Source organism: Rhea americana, unplaced genomic scaffold, assembly GCF_003343005.1.
Source record: "Rhea americana isolate MKP2758 unplaced genomic scaffold, rheAme1 scaffold_36, whole genome shotgun sequence".
Lineage (NCBI taxonomy): Eukaryota > Metazoa > Chordata > Aves > Rheiformes > Rheidae > Rhea > Rhea americana.
The window spans coordinates 5,322,683-5,348,815 of record NW_028186490.1 but is presented as its reverse complement, the minus strand read 5'-3'; the positions used below and the strand labels follow the sequence as shown (position 1 = coordinate 5,348,815).

The 26,133-nt window shown below is 40.5% G+C and overlaps 1 protein-coding gene across 1 annotated transcript in view; it reads left to right on the top strand.

Annotated features, from left to right (window-relative positions):
* The window catches only part of ZCCHC24 (zinc finger CCHC-type containing 24), a 99,856-nt gene extending 77,735 nt beyond the window's left edge, over positions 1-22,121 (top strand). Inside the window, exons 2-3 of the mRNA XM_085312318.1 lie at positions 4,317-4,481; positions 15,614-22,121. Coding sequence (XP_085168444.1) covers positions 4,317-4,481; positions 15,614-15,727 — 279 coding nt within the window. The 3' untranslated portion in view covers positions 15,728-22,121. The remainder of the gene's footprint in view (positions 1-4,316; positions 4,482-15,613) is intronic.
* Positions 22,122-26,133: the final 4,012 nt, after the last annotated feature.

Below are 26,133 nucleotides of genomic sequence, written 5' to 3'. Positions count from 1 at the left end.
CGATCAGTTCTGTTAGAGCACAGCTGGCCGCTTACCAGCAGAAAAGCTCAACTTAAACAATTTTAAAATCTTATTATGGCCAATTTGTGGTTTTGGCTGAGGAAAGAAGAGGGATACAAAAAAATAGAGGCAGCTGGGTGTCAATGAAGGATTGAATATTGATGTCATTTTCATTGCTGTGCCACACACACAAAAAAAAAATACTGGCTTTATGCACACATTGGATCTTGTTAAAGTAAACCCATGCACTGCTTTTAGGCACRTGCATTAGGTACACCTGCAAAGATTATTTGTCTTAGCATTTCTCTGAATGTCCAGGATAATATATTGCTTCCACACTGCCAGTGAGCCCTTCCATGAATCAGAGGGCAGGGTCATTTCATGTGTCTGACTGCTGCTGGCCGCAGGGCCCAGCAAGAGCTTTTGCAGAATTGCACTGCTTCTTCAATCCAGGGCCAGCCGGAGTCCCCTTCAGCTGCAGCACTAGTGAGACCAGCCCAAGATCGGCTCTAATTTGTGCCTCATTCCTTCTTTTTGGTTTGTTTAGGTTAAAGAAAAAAAAGAAAGAAAGAAAGAAAGAAAGAAGGAAAACGCTAAGGACTGCCATGGCAGAAAAAGGGTCGTTCCCTAGCTGGGGTTCACAAAGTGGAAAGGGGCTGCCACAGCATCTCTGACCGCCCCATTTCCCCACGGGTCTCTCCAAGGGAAGGAAGGCTTTCCTCTCCGCAGAAACCCCCAAAGCAGCACAAAGAGGCTATTAGGGAGGCTTAGGTCTAGACAGAGATACACTTGAAGGACCAGAAACTAGCCATTACTTAAAGAAAAATCTATTTGGATTTTTAGTCATCCTCAAATGCCTACCTGTATTGACTATATTAAATAATCTTTGAAATATCTGTGCGAACATACATAAAGCTGTTGGAGAGGAAAACAGTCACATGGCAGGAGAAGTGCTGGAAGGTTTGTTTTTATAGAGTAAGCCTGTCTAATCAGTTTTTAAAGCACAGCATAAAATTGTCAACTACCCAGACAGAAGTGAGCTAAAAATGCAAAAAACTTGTCCATGTTATAGTTTACAACCCTGTCTGAATGTAATTTCAAACATGGTATGAATCTGATAGTGTTTCCCAAAACTTCCACAGCCAAGTGCAGAAACTGTGCCAAACACTACCTGGAACTAAAAGGAACAGGACAGCGTATGGTAACATGGTAACAACAAAATATTTTGCCATTATGATAGTGGCATAACTTTGCCAGATTAATAAAATGAATAAGTGCCTATCTGCAAAAAGAATAAGAGGAGATAATGTTTACTGAGGGAACTGTAGGACCAAAACATCGAAAAAGGTTTGCTGTTAACCACTTCAAATTGAGTTGGTATGTGGGGGAAGGGAATCAGAGGTTAATTGCTTAAACAAGGTAAATCTCACCATTTGTGAAATAAGAGGCTTTAGGCTAGCATSAAAAGTCAAAGAATGCGTCTCCTTGCTCTCTTCTAGTAGTTAGTTAAGAACAATCTTTGGTGAAATTATTTTCACCCTCTGGTTGGATGAGTACCAAGACTCCGCTGTCACCGAGTGACCAGGCACTCGCACACCCCGCCAGGCAGCGCTGGCTTCTCAGACATGAAGGAGCAGTCTGTTTCTTGGAAATGTTTATGTAATTCAGCTGCGCTGGTGAAGCCACAGACACTAAATAAATGAGCTCAGGACCTTTCAGGCCATTAGTGTATCTCACTCAGGTTTTGCCTTCCACCAAATGCTTTGTCAGACTTTCAGCTTTGTTGGACCTGGAGGGTGGAGGGAGTTGGAGGATTGCCTTCGCTGCTGTCAGTACTAATGATGTTTCTCACTAGAGAGAATGAGCTTTTTTGTTTGAGAATCCAAATTCCCTGTGGGGCACAGTTTGGAAAACTGGAGATACGGGAAGGAAAATATCTGTTAGGGTAAAGTATAAACATCCATAAAGCATAATAGTGAAACACCTACAGAGAATGTTGTATCTTTGCCAGCAAACTAATTAAAGTCACTGACTGAGGAGGGAGCTGTGACAGCTGAAAAGTTAAAATAAAAATAAATCAAAAGTTTAGTCTAGCGATTATAACAGGAAATTACCACTGGAGTCAGGTCTCCTACATTCTTTTGCTGGTTCTGCTTCCGATTTACTGAGCAAGTCGGAGAGGCCAAATTTTCGAAGTAGCATCTAATTTGGAAAGCCTCCATTTGTGGTGCCCGCTATACACACAGAGGACTCCACAGTCTAAAGCCTTCAGTGCCCTCCAGTGCATTTGTGAGGGCAGAGCATTTCATCCTGGTGCCTCTGAAGTCAGCTACCTAAACTTGAGAAACCTGTAGTCGTTAGCCCCATTCAAAGTAGTCATCTCCAAATGTTTCCCGTCTGTAAACTGTGGCTAGGGGAACATATTGCAGTGGGAGTCTGATGTTTAAATACTGTTTATGGCTGGCATAACATATTGCAGTGGGAGTGTGATGTTTAAACACTGTTTATAAACATTTGCAAAACTTCAGACACGCTGTGCTTCCAAAGTCTGTGCTATTACTTTTGGAAACAATGCACCCAGTGACCTCCACTTTTTCTAAAAAGACTGCTTCTTAGTAAGGGTAGCTAAGGGAAGCTACAGTTCCAGGTTTGACTCTCCAGGAAGAGCTTAAGTTAGAGCGCCACTGAAACTGAGAGTTGGAATTAATTCTTTTCTACCGGTCAGATAACATAGCCCCAGTTGAAACTGCAAACAAAACAACCTCTGAAGCCTTGGGCCAAGGAGGGGAAGAGAAGAACTCAGAGTTCCTCCTATTCATTCCGTGAGAACTTCTATGCGAAGAGAGCAGATGGCTCCTTCTTACAGAGACTTGAGTCGTGCTACAAATTTCTGAGAGACAGAGCCAAATTAGGTGTCCAAAATAGGGATGTCTCCATAAATTAACATTTTCCTGACCTATGTTCAATTACAATCTCTCATCCTTATCAAGGGACACCATGGTGCCTGCCAGCTCTCAGTCTCAGAGCTCCGAATGTTTCTCATTATACCAAGGTTTTTTTTCTGGTGCAACACTTCTGTAAACATGTGTGTCCTAGCATCAGCTTCATGGTCTGTGAGGCATGAGCCAGAACACTTTCAGTGACCTGTCAGCTTGAGAGTCAGCAAACAAATCATTAAAAATGTTTCTCTATTAGTAATGCAGGTTACTACTGGTGCTTGATTTTTAAAGAAACATATCACTACACTGAAGAATGAGTATGAAAAAACAAATAGGGAATTCTCTTCCCTGACACTACAGGGAAAAAAAAAGAGAGAGAGAGGGAGGGTAAAATAGGTTTGGGGCCCCTACTCTTCTTCCGTTCACCAGTATGCAGGATGGATCATGCTCAGCAGTCTGTTACCACTTGCTCCTGCGTGCAACCATTGAAGGAATACAGCATACATGATCCCTGTGGGCCGTGGGAGCTGGAGTCCCAAAGTTCCTGCCAAGCTCAGGTCTTCTGCCAAGCACCTGCTTTTCAACCCGTATTTTCACATAGGAAACAATTTGGACCTCCACGCCGAGAAATTGTACAAGCTCCCAAAACAAAACAAACCCTTTCTCAGAATGATAGGCCATTTAACTTTTGTAAACTTAATCTGGGAACCCTAAAGAAAAATGCCCTGGAGGCATAACATATGAATGGACAACAGAGAACCCCTTGGTAGGCAATGGTACCATTCTGCCCCTATCCAAGAGAAAAGCCTCTCCCTCTAGGCAACAACAAACAAAATGCCATGGGGATGTGGGCAGTATGTCAACACCTTGAAATGCTTCAGTCTCTGGGAAGGTGGCTGCATCTTTACAGCTATCTTCAAAACAGCTGTGTGTAATCCTCTGCTCTTCACCTAACATATTAGTATATTATGTGCATTACTGTGCTTTTAAGTACAACAAACACTTTCAGTGAGAATATTTAGAGTTCTTCAATATTCACTAGAGAGAGCTTGTTTACTCATTGAACATTTAGACATCGTAACAATCCATTATATTTGGGAATCCCTTCCTATATCCCTCAAAATGTAGAGATCAATGAAACATTGTTCACAAAGAGAAAAAAACTTAATGGGATTAATGAAGTGAGYGATTACACTAATAAAAAATATGTCTTCCTTCCCTACTCAACCCTAGTTTGCACTTTCAGATGTAATAATACATATCTGCATAGTAATGAATTGCCAGTATCTCCTAATAAAAATTTACTTTTCTRCTTCTGCCTCCCAGCCTTTTGGGTCATTTATTGCTACTTCCCCTTTTTGTTTTGTTTTGTTTCAGGCTCGTCCAAAAGGAGAAGGTCTGACTCCATACCAGGGCAAGAAACGTTGTTTTGGTGAATACAAGTGTCCCAAATGCAAGAGAAAATGGATGAGTGGAAACTCATGGGCTAACATGGGACAAGAATGTATCAAGTGCCACATCAATGTTTATCCTCACAAACAGGTAGGAGAACTGCAGACCTGCTGATGTACAGGCTTGGAACTAGGCACGTACTTGTTGAATTTGTAAAGCACAAATGTCTCAAACAACATTAAAGAACAGGACAAGCTAGACAGCTGCAAGCTTTTGTTCCTAGTGAATACTATAAACARCTTTTGCACCCCTACCTGTGTTTTTTCCACAAATATAAGTAAACATTATCATGGTGCGTATAACATGACACAAGAACTGTTCCCCAGACAAGCTGTTATTCTCAGTCCTTATAATGGGGTCTGGTGCCATGAGAGCTGCAAAATCAGAGTATCTTATCTTTCAATAAAAATAGCTCCAGAACAAATTCTACCTATTTCTACTATAAAAACAGACCGGGAGGCCTTAATGTTGGATAGAGTCACCAAAAGATAGAGTAAAACAAAGTGCAGCAGTAACAGTGGGCCTGCTAGTACTTCTGATCCTCTTCATATTTACACCAATTTAATGTTTTTTATTCCATTGGTGTCAGTGCAGTTATTTCCGATGCTTCCTTCGCTTTTTGTCCTTTGTTGGGCAGGGTTGGATTTGGTAGAGAGGTTATGTTTATTTCTAAAGATTAGTGATAAAAGAAGAATACTAAGATTAACTCCTGCCAACAAAATCCTTTAGTTAACAGCAGTAAAGCAAGAGAGCCTAGTCAGAGAAATTTCTCTGTTTCAGTAATACTAAGTGATGCCCAAGCAAAGTAAGCTTCAAGGGAAAGCGTGTTATTAAGCTGGAAGCAGCAATTCTAAGTAGCAGCTTTGCCCTTAGGAAATCTGTGTCTGCAAAGAGGAAGAGTTTAGTTCATCTTACCAGCAATAGCACAGCCTTCCCCCCTGCTCCCAATAGATTGGAGTTGTGCATCTCCCTTGCATCAGCTTCCCTACTCACAGCTGCATTTCCAGTTGCCCAGCCTTCCCCCTGCCGAGGTGAAACCTGACTTCCAGTTCCTGTTTTACACCATCAGGACTGGTTGCAAACAGTCATCCCTATTAGTGGTTGTTAATGGGAGACAGGCAGACCAATTGCGTGAGCCCATACCTCTCCTTTCCGTGACAAATCAGGCTACAAGTTGACTTGGTCAAAGCTGAATTTTCACGCAGAAAGTCAGTTTTAACCACAGCATAATAAATAAGTTTGGCCAATAAGTTGTGCAAAATTTCTACTTTGCATAACCAGAAGAAAACCACTCCTGGCTCCCTTCTAGGAAATGATTCAAGAACAGCAGGTGATACTGCAGCAACACCTAGAATTAATCCTATCGATTCCAGTACAATCAGATACAAGAGATCTGTGAGTGTGGCTGTCTGAAGAAGTCACACAATAACATTTCACTTCAAGATGGCTGATACGGAACAAAGGCAAGAAACATCATGGAAAAAAATGAGTTGGATTTTGCAATATTGTAGAAAATTGTTGTAGATGGAAAGAGTGAGAATTATTTCAATAGAATTCAAGAGGTGTGATTTTCCTCAGATGTAATTCATCCTAGCTGAACCTCAGCAATAAATAGAGCTCTACATGTGTCAAGTTACCTACTGTCCACTCATAGAAAATACTTAAGTCACAGACGAATCATTCAGATGTACTTGCAATAAGTGGAAAAGAATTTCCACCAGGAGCCTTAGGTGTCTCATTAACTACCTAAGTACTTGTAAAATTCCTATATAAAGCTTCTTCTATGGGCCCATAAGGAACACTTCATACTATTTTATGTGACTGGGGGGAAAGGAGGGACAGGGAGTGGGAGGAGAAACTTGTCCAAAGAAGAATACTGTGACTATGATGAAAAAAATAAAAAATTGAAAGGGATTGAATACTGAAAATGAATATTGAAAAATCATTAGAACAAACAGGAAAAGGAAATAGAATAGGTTTATTAAGGTTTATCCCAGCCAGTAATAGCTAATTGTCTGTATTTCCTCCTCTTAAACACATATGCATATACACATAATTCTAAGGACAAAATTTGGCTCCATTTCTACAGCAACATTGCGTGGCAATATGCAGCCAAAATACTGATTTGGAATTGCTAATACCGTGGACCATTATGAATTTCAGTTTAAAATGAAGTATCTGAAGCCTCCTACASTGCAACCCCAAAGTACCTACTTTTTCCCCCTCCATTAGCCACACATTGTGGCAGAAGCCTTCTTTTAACTCAGCATACTTCACTATGAGATGATTTTCCCTTTTTTTTCCTTGTATCATAGGAATTATTCTAGTTCACAGTGACCTTATGGCTGAGCCAGTCAATATCATTGTTTCTGTTGACCAGGCAAGAGGATGTGATCCATCGCGCTGTTTCTGGGCTAATACCACTCTGATTCCAAACCCCAAAATAAGAAGCTGCACTGTAATTCCCCCTGACAAAACTGTGACTGGAAACTACATTGCAAGTGAGAAAAGGGAAAGGGCCTCTTTTTTTTGTGGAAAACTGCATACGGAAGGAAAGCTAAGCAATTTTCTTTCACTCACTTGCATGAGACACAACTTCAAAGTTTCTAAGGTTCCTTGCCTCTGTTTAGACAGCTTGCTCAGACAACTGCACCAAAATCCAGGGTGAGCAATGCAGTCATTTATCACAGGGATGGAAGCGGTGTTGAGGGTCAGAGAAATTACAAGATCACTGATTTATAATACAAGTTTATAAATATTTACCTTGTTCTTCTAAATTCTTTCCATCATTTATGTTAGCGTTCAAAGGGTCACAAAAAATCTCCCAAGAGATATCCCATCCACACTATACAAGAAACATTATAGACTTGGGAATATGTATATTTTATAGTAAAGAAGGTTTGCAAGTAGTCCCTGGGACAAAGCCACCCCTCGAGGCAGGGCCAGAGAAGYCTGCATCAGCAAAGCACTAAGGTTATCAAAGAACGGTTGCAGCCTGTCGTGCTTACGTAAGCCGTGTTTGCTTGCCGTGAAGCCACGTATTTTGTTTTTGAGTAAATAACGGCAGCATGTGCTGTGCAGGTTTCCACTGCCTGCCCTCCCCGCCCCCTCCGAGTTGTTTCCAAGATGTTCCCTGAAGAGGCAAAACCTGAGGATGTGGAAAAGTTTTGCTTTTCCGGTCTATTCAGGCATTCATGCCCCCAGCAGTAGATATTGCAACTGGGTGAGATCTTGAGACTGGACAGAGTGTGTTTCGACTAGACTTCCAGATATAAACAGCTTGCAGCCAGTCACTAGTGCTCTTTCCCGGATTTTGAACTTACAGCCTCAAGCTGGAAGGTTTCATATCTTATTGTCTCTGCCTCACCTCAGTCTACTTCTCTTTCTTGGTTTTACTGTCATCATTCTATTTTCTTTTCATTCTTCCAGAGGTGCCCTGTGCTTTTTCTGATTAAACACCTCAGCTATAGCCAGAGAGTAACGAACGCAGCAGCTGGTCATCGCCAGCAGCAGAGCGCTTAGGCTGCCCGAGGTCAGCGCTGCTTCTTGGCTCAGCCTCTTTGCTGRCCCATACGTGTGTTTTGTCCAAGTGCCAGTGCCACGCTAGATTCTCTCTACACATTTATCAGCATTTGTCTGTGCAGTGTTATTCTACATTGTTTTGGAAAATACTATGTATCCAGTCACTAGTACTCTTACTCTAGCAACTCTATTTTATAAAAATTGCAGTGAAAGATTTCTTTTTAGTTAAAGAGTCCAGTGTTTCTACAATGAGAATTAAAGCAAACATGCGTAATGCGCACACAGGGTTATTCTGGTTTTAGCTTTTATTATAATAAACTATTTACAGTACTAGACTGCCTTAGCATTTTCTGCATATATTTCCCATTTATTTCTTAGATTGTAGTTACTCTGTTGGCAGCCACAATAGGAGAGCTCTCATCCATGAGCTGAGTTCCTATGCATTTCTAAAAGTTTTTAGCAATCAGTTTTTTTCTCTCGGTGCGTTAGTGGATATCCTCAGTTAATTCCATGCTATAGCAAGACTCCTACTGACTTTGTTATATGAGATCAAAAATAACAAAGTATTTTCACTCTCATCTTAATCTTCTGGCACACGATTGCAACAATAGATGAGACTGCAGATTATAGTAACATGGGACTGTTCCTTCTACAGAAATACTGTTGTAGCAAATTAGTTTGTGTACCTATTATTTTTACTTGCTTTTATATGTATGTGTGTGTGTGTATGTGTATATTATGTAAATATATGTATATGTATGTTTAATATATATATATATATATATATATATATATATATATGTAAGGAGGGGAGAGGCTGGAGAGAAGAGAGATCTGAAGGGGAGGACTTTTGCTAGCCTTTGAATATTTCTTCCAGTTTAACTCATCTAAGAAAAGAAGTTATCTCTCCCTAGAAGCCATGCTTCTCTTGTTCCATATTTACACTCAGTACCTCAGTACACCTATAGAAATAAAACTCCATTCAAGTCAAAGAAATCAATACTGCTGCTTTGTAGTATCTATTCTTTCCCTGCAAAGTCACCACACTATGCAAGTGATGTGATCACAGTACAAATAGTTCACTTAAAAAAAAAAAAAAAAAAGTTTGTATTGACAAAATCCAGATGACCTGGCCAAACAGGAGTTTTACCTCCATTCTGGTTCAGACAGAATTTACCTCTGGTGAAATAAATGATTTTTTCACAGAGCCATCTATGTGGTCTATACTTCCTCTCTGCAATGAGGTGGAAATCAGCATCCTAGCTTTTTGTTACTCTTTTCCCTACTGTTTGGTAAACATATTGTTGTGACCTAAGAGTTTAAAAAAATCAAAATCATTATCAAAAGATGCAACTTATTGTTGTTTCCTCAGCATTTACTAGACTTCAAGTTGCAACAGCCTCCAAAGCTACAAAAGTTACCCAACCGCAAACAATTCAGAGAACATCTTAGGACAGTCAGGTTCACATTTTCCTGGTGAGGACATATAGTAAAAGTCTCCATTCTCAAAAGTGTACACAACATTAAAGAACTGGCACATTATATGCAGTCATCTGTCTACACACAGGAAGACTCATCCCAGGTCAGATCAACATCCCTGTTCTGAGCTTGAACCTGAGCAGTACAGGATACTTAGGCAGTAGTATGGATATAAGGAAAAAGAAAAAAAAAGAAAAAAAAAAAAAGCAGTGGTTTCACTTCCTCCAACAATACCAAGCGAGTACCTCAGTACTCCCAGTTTCTCACTAGAAAGATTTGCCTCTGTAGAGTCTGTTCAACAGCTAAAGTAAAACCACATGGGCCATCACGCTTTGTTACATAACTGAATATCCAGGGTTATGCTTTTGTCCATATTAGAACAAACAACCAACAACAACAACAACAAAAAAAAAACCTTATGTTCAGGATTGCTTAATATTCATTACAAAGAATTCACAGCTTATTCTAAGTTCCCAAGGTTGCCCATTTCTCCAGTCCTCCTCTCCATCCTCCCATTTCATCTTCCCTGCTTTGCTCACAGGCTATGTACTCTTCACAGTCTGGTAGGGCTCATCCACTTTATGTCAAAAGGGATGGCCAGAGCCATCGCAGAGTACTTCCACTTAACTGGCTCAGGCAATAATATCACAGTGCTGAAGATGATGGTCTCTCCTCTGGATAGCTCTGGGGTAGCAATTCAAGTACGTGTGCTGGATCTTTGAGYGGCTTGTACAGTGATGCTAAAATCCTCATTTCCTATGCATACCTTTTCCTAGTTGGTCCCCAGCTATCAGAGCAGCCACGCTTCCACCACAGCCTGTTCTCGGTGGCCCGAGACTCATTTCACTGGAGGAAATGTTCCAATGCCGGTTCGCCAAGAGGGATGTTTCTGTGCAGTCCTGCACTCTTATTGCGCATACCCTTTCTGTGAGAATGAGCTTTTAATCTCTCTGGGACAGGAGAAGTCACAGCAATTTTACAGCTGTGTAYGTACTTCTGAGTGCGCTATAAACAAAACTGTAAATCTCTGCGTTTAAGAGAGGGAGGCTTGAATGTATGTTACAGAGAGTAATACAAGAGCCTAACTAGCAGGGCTGCTGCCGCTCGCCAGGCTAGTTCCTTTGAGTAGGGAATCAGGTGGCACTTGCTGCGGCAGAGCCCCGTGACACTCGCGTAGCCTTGCCACAAACCCGGCCTTTGTTCCAAGGAAGCACCACGTGCGTTTTCATTTTCATGACCRTGTTTGCCACTGTGTTCCTTCTTTTGCATCTCCTGAAGTAGTAAGTCTCTCCACTGGAATACTCACAGGAATTCACAGGACGGCTAGGACACGGGGCAAAAGTTAGAGGCCTGTTGAGCTCAAGCCTTGGTAAAGTACAAAGAACTACCCTAAGAAAGTTGCTCTATGGCTATTCCAGAAGAAGTTTTCTGGGTAGTCACTTTAGTTGTTCTGAAGATAAACAAAAGTCTCAGATGGGACTTAACCTTATCTCCTATTCTTCCCAGCAATTTGGGTTTTGTAGTTGTTTATGCTCCTTTTTATACTGCTCCAGGAAGGGAACCAGTCCTCATAGCTATTCACTGGCGTCCTTGTCACTGTAACAGCCCAGATGCTAACCTTTGAGTTTTCATTTTCTTCCCTGCCCCACTCTAGCAGCAGCATCTGTGCCTGTGGTTGCTTCCTGGCTGGCCTCTTGTCAAGGCTTCTTCTTTGACCTTGTGGCCAACTCCAGTGCTGTTTGTGTTGACAGCTGTTGCACTGGTGCAAAACCAGCCATCTGGTGACTGACTTGTCCTCTTGGACCCTGTTTTCTTCCAGCTGTCAGGAATTTACTCCGTTRGACTGAAAATAATTTAGTATGTAAATATGTTCTTCATGATATCCAAACTATTATTTCCACGGGCAATRGAGTGATTCCATCATAATTCCGGTAGACGGGCTGAATTGCCCAGGAGCCTCTCTTCMCTCAGAGCCTTCCCTTCCTCCACTGATTACCCTGTACCTTAGTCCAGTACACTGTTTACACTTATGCATATGATCTCTTGACTCCTTGCTGCTCCACAGCAGCTGGAGGGGGAACCCCARCCTGCCATACTGGAGCACTCCAGCGGTGGGAACATAGATCACCCCAGTCTGTGATGGCCTCTATAGTTGTGGAGTCTATTGCTGTTCACGCATCTGATCTGCCATTTAAATTTAATTATCTTATTTGCTCCATTAAGACTTGGGGCCATGCACCCAGAAAGCTACTTATGTTGCATATTCTTGCATTTGAACRTTGATGTGGCCCCTCATCTATCTATAGTTTGATGAAATTGTTCCATTTTAAAGTAATCAAAATTTTGAAGTTCTAAATACAAACATGAGCAGCATATCATTCTATTCTGCTTCTTTTCTMCAAAGATGTCCTATCAAACTTTTCTCTAACACCAGCTCCTAGCAGCAATTGATTTGCCTTCTGAAAAGTAGCTTACAAGCCTCCACCAAAACCTGTGAACATTCAGTTTTGCCCCATTTCTGAAAGCTTAATTCACATGTAGATGAGCTGAACCTCTTCTAATGTTTAATTATCTGGATGTGGACCCACATCCTGCATGGTCTCTRGTACCTCTTATGTGGGTCCAAAACTTGCAGCAAAATCTCCAAATTAAAACACATTCTGTTTTTCTAACAAGCCAAAACTTCATAAGGGAGCTCTGGGTTTTGCTTGTTTGTTTGYTTTAACTTATTTGAGGAATGCAGGGTTCAATCAATAAATGTAAACCAGGACAGCAATAGTTCACAAATGAAAGTTAATTTGCAGGATAGGAAGTACTATTTAAATACACATTTATTTCAGCTTTATACCCCTCAGGCAGGGGCTTCAGACACTGCCACAAAATGCTTCCCTGGTRGAGCTGCACAAGAATTATTTCCACTCATCAACTACCAGGAGAAAATTAAAGAAAGAGACATAAACAAGGAATTTAAAAATGCCTGYCCCCCAGGTTTCTACTGAAAATTTGACTATCAAATACTGCATGCCCTCCCTGTCCCCCCCTCCTAAAAAAAGGAAGAAAGAAAATGACAGTGCAAATTGAGAGATTGTATGTTAACTCTCCATTTAATAGAAACATATCTTTCCCAGAAAAAATAGTAGGACTTTTTTTTGTTTTACAAGTTGTTTCACCTGTTTCTAAGGAAAAGCAATGTTTCCTCAGCTGAACACCCTTATCCACCCACTTTCCAAATGGGTGGCTGCATTTTCATGCTTGGCTTCTCGATAGCAGCACAGAACGAAGAGCAGTAAGTCAAAAGCAATCTTTTGCAGTCTCCTGGGCTATTCAGATCCTTTGCACAAATGAGACAATCCTGAAAACCAGCGCAGCGTGCAACAGCCCCACCCTGCCGTATCCCTCTCGCGTCCGCCGCCTTCTCCTCCCTCCCTGCTTCCCACCGCACCAAAGCCGGCGAGCAACTCTCAAGGAGAGCCCTTCCGCCTGTGCCGAGGAAGGCCGGCTTCGACGGGCACACGGCTCTTCGGGTCTCTAGCATCCAGCCCTTTTAGGTGCTGTGAAAGSGTGCGCGGGTAGAAGGTTACTGCTTTATAACCCTCCGCAGGGTTTTGTCGTGAATAGCAACAGCAAAAAGCAGTAGGAACAGAACAGCTGCTCTTCAGGGTTTTCTCTCCCTAAATCCATAAAGCAAGCAGAAACTGGAGATAAGCTGCAACTTTGTTTTTATGCAAAAGCTGGATCGACGCGTGTTTTTGGGGACACAAACTATGTAAGCACACTGAGTTTTGAAGCTGCAGTCTTAGAGCCTCACCAGAACTGTAGCCCAGCCTCTACTTTGCTGCTTCCAGATGGCCCTTAGCAACCTGGTTTCCTGTGTTCGTAACCCCTCTCTCCCCAGCCTCTATGTCGTAACACGCTGGTAACAATAACATTTCTGAAATCGAAATGCTTTACAGGCCAAAAAGCTGAGCTCAATCAACGCAGGGGGAAAGCAAACCATGGAGAGCTATTGTTTCTGAAAGCAGTCCAAAAACTCTTGGCGCTTCAAGGCATTCCCAATGTCCTTTGCACTATTTCCAGGAAAAATGATTCCCAAGGCCTTGTGTATTAAAAAAAAAAAAAAAAAAAAAAAAATCTGGCTTATATCAATAAACATGATAACCGCTGTATTTTTTTCTCTTTAATCAAAGCACAGCTAGCATGTAGAAGCAATCAGAGCTGAGACGAATAGCCTGTTTTAAGTGTAGCGTTTCAAGGCTCTCTCAGATTCTCCATTGGGGAGCAGAAATTAACTCTTGGGGCTCCTGAAATTGAGCATCATCTGTTACTGCATTTATGTAATGCAAATTCTTGAAGAAAATTTGGGGGCAGACAGAGATGGAATAGACTGTAGAAAAGGTACAGTCTTTTTACTGGCCAAGTAAAACTTACTCCTCTTGTCTCTGTTGTGGCAGAAGCACAGGAGGCACCAGGAGCTGGGCTGCAGGCTTAGAATTGCAGCTGTCTCATTCTGATCCCTGACTTCCAGCAATTCAGTGAGGGCTTTTTCTTTGCAGGAGTTGGATGGAGGAGATTAGTGGCCCCTAACCTCTAAGTCCAAGCATCCTCTGCATGACACAGGAAATCCAATTTGCAATTAAATTGTAAATGAAGCTAAACTCAAAGTATAGTATGTGGCCCAGGACAGCCAAAACTTTGGGCAATATGTTATGATATGTATGGTAACAATCTTGCATCAATAACAAAGTTCTGGCAATCACTGCTGAATAACTTCCACTTTTTTTTTTTTTTTTTTTTTTTACTAGCTGTGTAATGTAGTAAATAAAAGTGTTGCACTTAGCATCCAATATAACTGAGCATAGCAAGAAGCTGCAGACATCCTTTATTTAGGATAATAGGAAAATAATATATTTTATCTCATTTTAATCATTCAGAGAGCTGTGAAACACTTCCTTTCTCTGGATTGTGGAATGATCTTGCAATGTTACATACAACATTATGTTACCAAAAAAAAAGAAAAAAAATTCAGATTGCTCTATTTTTGCTCTACAGGCTCTATATAATAAATAGATGTCTAGAAATCTTATGTACTTTAAGGTTTTACACCTAAATGCAAGCTTGTACAATTTAGGAAAGGAGTGGAAAGATAAATAGCCATAATTTTGTAATTTGTATTTATCCATCCTTAGAATCATATTTTGAATAGGCAGGCAAGAGCTCCCCCCCTAACAACCTCTCATCCTTAATAGTGAGAAGCTTATGGCTTGTTTTCAGGTTTCGCCACATTTGCTGTCTCTATGCACTGCCGTCTTAATGACAAGTCGTTGTGCAATAAAATTGTCTGTCTGATACACTCCAAGAAAATTGAGTAATTATGTTTTTCCCAAACTATTTTAGCTGTGCTCTTTATGCTGTTTTACCCCACATCTCTATCACTTTTCCGCCTACTATGCTTTCCAAACACATAACCTTACTTCAGTATGCAGCACAGGCATTTTATTTTCAAAACGAACGTGAAATTGTTTCTTGTCACGGAAAATTAAAGAAAAAAGATCTACTAAAGCCAAAGCCATTTCACTCCCTTGCTCAGCTGAATATACCTCCAACCCTGTGATTCCACAAATGTTATTAAAAACACACAGTCACTTTATTAGTCAAGTTCAGGGTGGAGGGCTATGCGTTTTTGTCAATAGCTCTGCAGCTGCTCTGCTTCAAAAATTCCACTCTTGAAAGCATGGGGTCGAGCATTGAGAAAACCTCACTTATTTATGTAATATCTGTGCATTGGCAAGACAACTTGGCTGTAGTAGTACTGAATCCTRACACTGTTAACCCCTCCCAGCACTGCTGGGCAATGGGATTCCCAAGCTTTAGGCGCTAGTGCCTTTGGGACAGCTCAGTTGCACGAGCCAAGAGAATAAATGCTTCTATGTCACCACATCCATAAATATAGTTCCCAATTAAGTCTTTCAGTAATTTGCCTACAACAAAGTTTACAAGACCTCTGTGAGAAAGGATGACACTCAAGGTTGTGAGGCTACACCCTACTGCTGGCCTGGGGAGCTGGAAAAAATACTTGGTCTGTTCAGGAAAGACGTACAGTGTCATTAGAATAACGGGGAGAAAGCTCAGTTACGCATGAAAGTAGGCTTAACATGCCTAGTATAGATTAACAGCCTGTGAGAAAAACCTAGATCAAATCTTATTTCCTTCCTTCACTGCAGAGACCCCTGGAAAAGCCGGATGGCCTGGATGTTTCAGATCAGAGCAAAGAACATCCCCAGCATCTGTGTGAGAAGTGCAAAGTTTTGGGCTACTACTGCCGTCGCGTGCAATAAACCTTCGAAGTGGCCTCTTCCCGTCCCCATCATCCTTCAAGATCCTCTGGCAGCGTACAACAAACAGCAACACACAAGAAAAGAAATCACGACAAAAGCTAAAATAATTGCCAATATTGCCTATCTTTAACCTAATAATATGCCTTACCATTAGTAGAATGTAACATTTCTCCTGTGCATGCACACACATGCAACAGGAATTTACAGGACTATCGTGTATTTGTATACATACATATATATATATATATATAACTTGCATATATATATATGTACACACACACACACACGTAAACAGTGTTACTGACAGTGTTCACAACAGAGCCACTGTTGCAAGTTCTGTTGATTGTTTACACAGTTCCTGTATCAAGGCCAGGTGAAACCAAGTGCTATTCATCAGGCAAGATGCTATATTCACAAGGAGTGTATGTTATAAATGGCTTTTGCAGAGGTTAAATAACTGTGGGGACACTAATTGCAAGTACTCACTCACATCAAGAACGCTATTCCTGTTATATGACAAGACTGAGGAAGATTAAACAAGCCACAGCGTAAAAGATGGAACATTATTGTTTTCCCAGATTTAGAAAGTCTGAGAGTTCTGTGCTRCTGCTTTCTTGGATGTTTTCTCTTTGTTAATGTAACTTGGGCAGGGGCTTAGGCAAAATCATTTTTGCAGGGTGTGTCAAAAAAAAAGTGAATAATTGTTAGAGGGTGAGGTTTGTGTAGGAAGGGAATGCCTTAACGGGACACAGAGCATCAGGGAGGATTCCAAGAAGCTTTTTGGGGGAGATGGAATTGGCTTGCTTGCGCTACTAACAGATCCTTCTCTTGTCATATAATTCCTCTAAATGGTCCCTTTATGTTTATGTGCTATTCATTAGGCCACAAGGACACTAAATTTACTGTGAATAATGGGGGATGAGAAAGCATAAAATTATCCTCCAAACCCTTAATTGAAAGATTAGCCAGACTTACTATTTATAATAGTTTTAAAGCCACTTTCTGGAAATATTTTTATGTCCTGTTTTCTACTGTAGGAATTTATTATTAATGTAAAACTCTTTAGCCATAGGGGTGTTATGAGGCATGAAGAACATCAATCTACATAACTTCCCTCTTTTTTGTCTTCCTGAAACACCAATATACCTTAGGAGAAATGTAAGCATTGTATTTAGTTGTCCCATTTCAGGTAGAACTTTGTGCAGGGACATCCTGTTGCAAAGAAATATCAGGGATTGGGGAATATCATGAACTGAAAGTACCTCGAGATAGTATCTTGTTTATATGTCTCTTTAAGAATACATTGGCAAAAGGACACACAAGCAATTCATTTGCATTATTCACTTAAAAACTATTTTAAAAAAATTAACAGGGATAATTTTTTAAAAAACAGCAATTTCTATTTTTGCAAAGTTTCCTTTAGAAAGCTTGATTTGTATGAATGGTATTTAGTGGAATTACTTTAAATCCTAAGTAACTTGATGTAAATTAAATCTGTTTTAAAGATTAATTCCATAATGCTAATCCAGAGGGGTTTTATGCCAAGTTATGCTGGAATATTACCAGTATGTACAKTCAAATTCTTGTACAGCAAACTGAAAACGTACAGTGAGCATTCTCATATGACATGTGAGCCTCTTCCCAAATTTGCTCCAGGGTGAAACTTTTGCCCTTTCCCTGCTTTGCTATAAACAGGGCAAAATTGTTTCTGTTTATTCTGGGGGCAGCGAACATTGCGTACGTATCTCACAAACTTCATTATTTATGGGTAGCCCAAGTGATAGAGCCTACAGGTGAGAGCAATGGATAAACATTGGGACTTGTCGCTTCTGTCCAAGATTTTTCCATTAGCTCACTGATTTTGCGCAAGTCACAAAATCCTTTTGGGCCTCAGTTTCCCCAACTGCAAAATGGGGATAATAATACTTTAGCATACCTACCTCACAGGGGTGTTGTGAGGCTTACTTAATATCTTTAGATGCTTTGACATCATTGGATGAAAAGTGCTATCTAATGCTAAAATATTAACTACAGTAATSACTTTAAAACTGATTTTGCCCAGTAGGCAATTTCGTCAGCTAAAATGAACCTAAAATAATATAAAAACTTAACACTAATAGCAGATTCAGTTTTCTCAAAATACGTGATTTTAGTGTTTTCAAATGGGAATGCATTCTTTTGCACAGACTCAAAAATTTAACTTAGAGACAGATTTTTTAAATAAAAAGACTTAATCTGCCCATACAAATAAGAGTAAGAAAATACACAGGCAAATCTAGGAGTGGTTTTTCAAAGCTTGAGCTCTAGTGTTAATCTGGGTCTTTTTTCTTTAAGCATGAGACATACTGAAGCAATGAACACAAGAGAGCTGCATACTAAACCAGATATATTTTTTTGTTCTTCTTGAGCACTTAGTAGCACACGAACAAAACTCGCCTTGACACATCATATTCAGCCAAAGGACAAGTAAAGAAATCCTATTAGATAAAAACCAGGAGAAAAATTTATTTTCCCTCTGAAACTAAGATGTTACTACCAACCATTCTTTCTGTTTTGAAATAGTTTCAGACTTTCGATAACCACTAAATGAAAAAAAAAAATCAGTAAAATAGCTCATCCCCTGGTATAGCTACATCAGTATACAACATATCACAAGATTTTAAACAACAAAGACCAACTAAAAGACACCATAACATGCAATTATTGCTATTTTCATGACAGTACCATCTTAAAAATCATTTATCCACATTCAGCACTGCATGGTGATGCCTTTAACTTACGGATTTTTAGGTTGTAATTTAAAATAAGGTTCCTAAAACTATATCTGGTTACCTTTAACACAATTAATATGTATAGGTTAATAATAATTTTTAGAAGCATACTTATGAAGGTTCAATATTTATATCATGGTATTTTCCTAGGCAGTAGACAGATGAAATTTTTAAGTGATGTTCAGCATTAAGCTGAATATTGGAATACTGAGGAAGAAAACAAACTTTCCTGGACACTTACATTGGGGAAAAGCGGCTAAAGAACAAAACGCGCGGGAAAGCAAGAAGCCATCGCTTCTCCTGCCCCACTCGGAGGCCCCGAAGCCCCTCCGGGGCCGGGCGGGCCGCGGGGACGCGCCGCAGCCCTGCGAGCGGGAACGAGCGCGGAGGGAGCCCCGGGGCTCGCGGCACGCTCGCCCTCGGCGCGCGGGGAGAACAAGTCGGGATGAACAGCACGCGGTCGCCTGTGATCGTTGGCTTTTAGCTGAGGGCACAGAGTGGAAATTTCTGATTTTTGGTTTCACAAACCTGGGTTTTGACTAGAAAAACATAAGCTTCTCTCTTTTTGTTTTCTAAGTTAATTCACCTATGAACTATTTTTTCCAAAACAACAAAAGATTACTCCAAAGTTCAGATTTTGAATGGGAAGAGGATGAGTGCTTTTCCTCTCTGATTTTATGGATACCTTCTGATCTTCTCTGTAACCAGCTCTACATTTAGATCGTCAACTAGTGTTCCTAATTTTTTTTTTTTTTTTTTAACAGTCTTATTTTTTTAACAGTCTTATCAGAAGCAAAGCAGGTAGTGGTGAGAAGAGTTTTAAATCAACACAAGTCTCCCTAAATTTGGTATTCTCAGAGTGGTACCTGAGGCAAATTTGACTCCCCGCACGTACTTAGCAAACTTAGTTTTAGATCCCATGAGACGCTTCTTGTTGTCTGCGTACAAATCCATCCAGCTCACAGCACTGTTTTCCCATTGGAGATTTTTTTTTAATTTTTATTTCTTCTTTGGAAAAAATCCCCATTTGTTTCTTCCATCAGTCAGAACATTTTATGCAGAATTTGTCTTCGGCACTGGCAGTGTTCTGGAGAAAAGGATCGGTGATCTGAAATAAGTAGCGAAGGTCTTTAGCTGTTTTGACTTGATGCAACTCCAATGAAGTTGTTACAACTGCTTCATTTAATAGTGATGAAGAAAAAATCCTGTAGATTAAAGCATGGCCCTGTTTTAGCCAGTTTCTAGTGCTGCTACCACAGACAGAAAATGATGCCACACAAGCAAAGTTTGAGACTTTTTTGTCTCAAGGTTGCTTTTTAATTTCAGAGAAATACACAAGGGTATATATTATTTCTAAAAATAAGTGTATTTTAAAGTTCCCCATTATATGGGACTTAGTTTGTAAACTAAAAATGTGAAGTTATGTATGTCTGAGAGAAATATTCTCTATATTTTACCTTTTTGTATAACACAAAATTTAGATTAAACCTGGGTTTGCATACTTGTGAAGTTCTAGCCATTAATCCAAAAGTAAAACTACTTGACACATTAAAAGCTAAGAGTTTTTGGACACGTTAGCATTTATAGATTAGTTCTCTATGTCCTGCARGCACGTAGAGTATCTTTTTCTTTTTTCTAGTATGCATCCAAAGAGCGAGCCACTGAATAGCATGCAATAATTCAAAAAACACATGTTGATGATTTAACTGAATTGACATAAATTTTCCACTTGCCTCTGCCAACGTTTCAAAATGTAGTGGAACTATCCCCGTACAAAAATCATTCTTTAAGATATCACTCCACTCCTGATTGGGCTTCAATACGGATCTGTTTCCTATCTGCAAAACCACTGCTGTCCATTAATGTTGCTATATTGCTGGAGTGCTCAGAGGGCTGATTGAGATCTTAGATATAGGGATGATGGTTTGTGTTTCTAGGATGTATTTCAAAGGGACAATCGTGTGCAGTTACTAGATATAGATGATTGATATAAATGTTTACCCCTGTATGAAGTATTTTACAGTTTTACTTGCAGATGTGTATTTATCTTGAGTTATACTTGACATAGAGTTCCTTTCAATTTTTTTTTAATACTATGTGTGTATTTTGGAAACCTTTTTAGATGTTAAAATTTTTGAATGGTTACAAATATTTCTTGTAATACTGAATTGTTATCTTGTCTGGAAACTCTTTGCAGTAACTTTTTTGTATATATTTGAGGGCCTTTTTTTAAAAAAGTATTGTTTGGTATTGGGGGAAAAGTTTTTACAACTTGGAAGCTTTCAAAAGGGCCTTCCTCTCAACTAGGATACTAACAGAGGTAAGAGTTTTCTTAAGTATTTTGCAAAACTAAGGATGTATCCTCAAGAAAATATTTATGGAAGTAATTTACTTTTTTGTTTTTAGGTTTTTGTTTTGTTTTGGTTTTTTTACAATGCTTTTGTCTGTATAAAGTATGCAACAGAACTACATTAAGGAGGAAATATTGTCTACATAAAATATTATATGAAAGTTGGTACATAATTCTGACAAAAAAACCCTTGCAATTCTTTAAGCCATATGTTTTTTGTTATCCTTGGATGAAAATATCAGTATTAAGTAACCAATATATTATTCAAGTGCTTAGACTTATATGAAAATGTTTATACGGTTTATTTATGTGTATTTGGGGAAGGATTGCTAGAAAAAGCTATCACTAGACATAGAGCAAGTGAGGAGCAAATACCAGTATACTGTCACTTTATGACCTCGTGAGAGATGCGGAAGTTGCTGAAAGCACAGCAGAGACTCAGCTTTCAGAATTTCTGAAGCACAAGTGTTCAGTTTCAGATGGTCGTTTTTGTCCTTTTTCGTGACGAGAAGGGAAGAGTCGGTTGGGATGCTGTTTGACAACTTGACTTTCACAACCGCTTCAGACTGTGAGCTCAGCTACACAGTTCCAGCTACAGCAATAATGTCAATCAAAGGATGTAACAGAGAAGGATTGAAGTAGCTTCTTGTAGGGATTTATTTTTATTTTAATTTAGAATTCATAGCAATATAGAATATGCATGTGCACGTATTTGAAGCATTTTTACACTTTACATTTCATGTAGTTTGATTATTTTATGAAGGATTGGGTTTTTAGTTTGATATTTTACCATGCTAAAGTGGGAGGTCTGCCCAACCCTGTACTGGATTCTTGTTTCCTTTAAAAGGTTATTTAGTACAGCAGTCACAGCATTGTGTACTAGTGCTAAAACTAACACTGTATCTTATGAATTTCTTCAGCTTTAAAAAAATTAACCTATTATTACTACATTTGTTTAGCTGTACCCACTGACCTTGGCAGTTTCAGTTGGTGACCTGTATAATTTCATTTTCTGTAACTGTTAATAAACTTGTACAGCTAGAACAAACAAACAAAACCTATGGACAAAGGCCTCAGAGGTGCCAGTTCTGCTGCAGCAATCGAGATGACAACGTGCTTACCTGGTGACTACATTGCTAAGGAGGCTGTGAAACCTCTGTTGTGGATTGTCCATAAAATGGCATTCCGACATGTGCCTTATTTGCTGGATAGTATACAGCTTTCCTCTAGTATTATAGCATTTTAATGCTGTATTAAAATACTGCAAAAAACAGCACGAGAGTTGTATGCTTTTCTTGAGTTCCTTCCTCCGGAGGTTTGCTGGGGGCTGTGCTGGGGGCACCAGCATGACCTGGCAGCAACTCGCAGGCCAGCCCCGGCGCGGCGCTTGCGGTGCAAACCGGCCCCGTGCAACCGCAGCCCCCACCGCCGCGGCGCAGACCGTCGTCGGCACCGAGCGGGCCACAGGCCGGGGCCGAGCTTTCACCCAAAGGCTTGTCTGCTGGYGACCAGCTTAGGCTGATAGAGCCAACTTTTTAACAGTGCTGTATCACCCGGGGGTTTTTTATTTTGTTTTGTTTTCATTTCTAGCCCTAATCCTTGCAGAGCAAAGCTCAAAAGCTCAACTGCCAAAAAGAAGCAGCTACAATGGAGAATAACATCTATGATTTTAAAAAGTCATTAAGTTGCATCATCTATGATTTTTGAGATCAAGTCTAATTCATCCTTTGTCAGCACTAGAAGTTGGCAAGAACAGCGTCTACTATGTTTGTTGCTTGCTAGCAATACTACTCTTACATTCCCAGTCAAAGCTCAATTACAGGTGATTTTTCTATTAATCTCTATTAATTTCTATTAATATCACTGTGCCTGGAAGTTCTTAAAACATAAGGAGGTCATTGAATAACTTTAGACTTTAAATATGTTGCCTGTAACAGACAACCTCTGCTTTAAAAAACAAAAATCTACTATTTTTGTTTAAATGGACATGCCAGCTTACGGTCCTAGGCCTGTGATCTTCCCTRCAAACATGATGCCTACTTGCCTTTTGGAGCTCTGTGTCAGTGCCACAACTGTGCTATACAGTGAGACTGACTTCTAGGAAGATGAGTGCTGTTCTCCTGCAGTCTGCGTGGGAGAGAGAGAGACAGAGAGAGTGCGCTCGTGTGCGTGCATGCGTCTGCGCACACAAGCGGGGTGGGGGGAAATTTTGGCCAAGGAATCAYGAAATTCTGAAGTGCTGGGGAAAAAAATGTGACTATTTCATCAAATGATAAAGACCATCCTCCCAACTCAGCCCCACGAGTTCCCAGAGCAAACAGCGCCACAAAGCCAAGTTCAGATCTGAAATACATCTTTCCACCAGAAGAACTGGGAGCTACCCAAATGCCAACACTTTCCAGATTTAGCACTCTCCTGAGACCAGAGAAAAACCACTAAGCTGAGGCAAGCTGCAAAGTCCTATTTCYCCTATTACTGCACTTCCCATGATGCTTCACAGAAACAACATTTTTATTTAAATGAAAATAAAAATAATGAATGAAATGAAAAATAACGCAAACAACATGGCATCGACAAAAATGATCACACTGCATTTCCACCACTCTTCCCTCCCAGAGCTTTGTCTTCCTATTTGATGTGAATGAAACCAGAAGACAACACAACACCCCACTCAGAAGAGCCAAAAAATTCCTTCTTCGGGAAAAATACTAGGGATTTCACACTATTATCCAGACTTTGAAGTAAAAAGTTGTTTCAGTCAYTCTTCATAGAAAGACAATTTGAACRGTACACCAACATCACCAGCTCTATAAGCAGAGGCACCGTATCAACGGCCCCATCTCGGACGACTCCAGTGCGCTCGCCGGCGTTCGAGCGACACCGAACGCCCGGGGCTGGGACGGGCGGTCGAACCCCCAGCACGTGCGGTCGAACCCCCAGCACGTCCGTTCTCGCATAGCCTTGCTCAGGGCCCCCGAAGCCCCGAGCGCTGCGGGCTGACCGCCTGCTCTCCCCCCTGGGGACTGAGGAACTAACCGCGCCGGAGAAACGGAGCACGCCAACCTCTCGGAAACACGCRCTTTATGATCAGTTTGAGATCCTCAAAAAAAAAAGCCACATTCAGCATCRCTTTTCTCTAGCATTCAGCTCCTGAACGGAGGACACCAGCTYCTTCATAAGCTCCTACCTCGGTAGCACCAGCTCTCGGGCTCACACCTACTCACAGAGCATTTCTGTCTTGTTGAAAGTAACACAGTTGCTCTCCTCACCACCCATGGTTCAAATACATTTTAGACCAAAGAAAAACCCCAAAACATTTCTTGATACAGCCTCCCGAAAATGCGAAACCTCTTTCAAATGACATTTAGAAAAGCCCTCTCATAATTCTTGCATAAATTTTAGAAGACATTTTTAGTAATCAAACATAGTGGGAAAACCTACCTCTTGTCAGTATTTATTGGATCTCTCTCTGAAGAGCGAAAATTGAAGTTGAAGCAATCTCATTCACGAGGAGTTGGAGCTTCCCCAATCCGTGGTCCAGGTCAAGTCAATCCAGCGCTTCCCTGCAAGCAAACACAACACCATCAGTCATCCTGCCTGAAAAACACTATCCAGCCAGGTAACTCAGGCTGGCTGACGAGAAAAACATAGAGGCGGTGGTGACCCTGGGCATTCTCTGGAGACTTTGTTTCTACTCCATAAGCTTAGCTAAGTAAAAACCCAGTAACAGTTAATTAAAAAAGAAAAAAAGAAAAAAAAAAAAAAAAGAAAAAAAAAGGAGAGAGGGAGAGGAGCAGAGCTTGCATACCCAGCTAACCCAACCAAAACCTACGCCTACAGGGAACATGAACTAGAGCCAAAACGTTTATGGATGTTTTAAGTGGAGTAGGGTACAGGCCAAAATTTTTATTTCGCTCTTTACCCTTTTTTACTCCAGCTGAGAACAGCAACTGCAATGCCAAAATACCAAAGCTTTCTCTCTTATATAGTTTCTGAACACATCTAAGCAGCAGGCATCAGAAATCTTACTCCAGCCAACTTTTTTATAAGGTTTCCATACAGTTTTGCAATGCAAGAAGCCAGTACAATTCAATGGGCTTTAGAAGAGCCAGACATACTTATGCCCTAGTTATTTTAGCCAGAAAAGGGTAGTGAAGAATACAAAAGGTAAGATCTTAGAGATGTGATAAGAATTAAGACTTCAAAACTCACTGTTATCAAATGAAACAGTGACAAATAGATAAATACCACTAGTTGGAGGAGAGGGGAAGGGACTCTCTGCTTTTATTGGCTTCCTTCAGGCAGAAATTCAGAGAAGTGGCAGCAGCTGCCCCTGCCCAGGTGCACTTATATGGGCTGCAGCTGTGCTGACCCTGCTCTTCCCCAGCAGCACCCACTTCCCTGGGGCAGCTGCAACGTTGCTACGAGAAGAAGCACTTGGGTTTCTCCAAAAATGCTGCAAACACAACTGTAAAGACACCTGGGCCAGCAATGTAACTCCTCTYGGGCCCTCATGAGGGGAAGGACTGTTCCAATTGCCTCTGAGCAAGACAAATAACTCTCATTTTAATTTTCACAGTAATTGCAATCTCAATATTGTTAAATCTTGGGCAGCTRTAGAAATTTCATCAGGAAAATATGCAAAAGTAAGCTTTGCTGCACAGGAAACTTGAATAGCGCACTTTTTTAATGAACCAATTCAAACYTCGTTCCAAAATACCCTGCTGATGTTTCTGAATACGAAAAACAATTAGGTGAATTATTTTTATATGTACATTGATTGCACATATCAAGCAGCACCTTGCCCACCATGTGGTCTAAGGTGTGGATATAACCTCAAATTTCTTTGGGAGTTTGTCTGCTCCMTGTATTTGCATTGTTTCGATTATGTTGAGGTAAAGTGACTTGGTTAAGTAAAGACAAGCAGTACTGATCCACACCGACATGTTTCAGGGTYTGAAGGAACTGGACCGACTTCATTAAACTTGTCCTTCCACGGAGAGGTGAATAGCTGTGCGATGTTTCTCACTGATTTGGAGTAGTAGAAGCAAAACCAAACACGGAGAGCTGCTGACAGAGTCCTTGACACACAGTGACAGGCTGATAAATTGGCAGCTGAAGTTTTGCTGGTAAATTAAAAATAGTGCACGAATGGAAAGACACCCCARATTGTGCATATTCAATAGTGAGTTTTAAATTAGCTAGTGCCAGCCAGGAAAGCGAGCGTGGTGTTACTGTGGATATTTCAACTCAGCGGTCGTAAGAGTTAATCAAAAGAAGCAAAG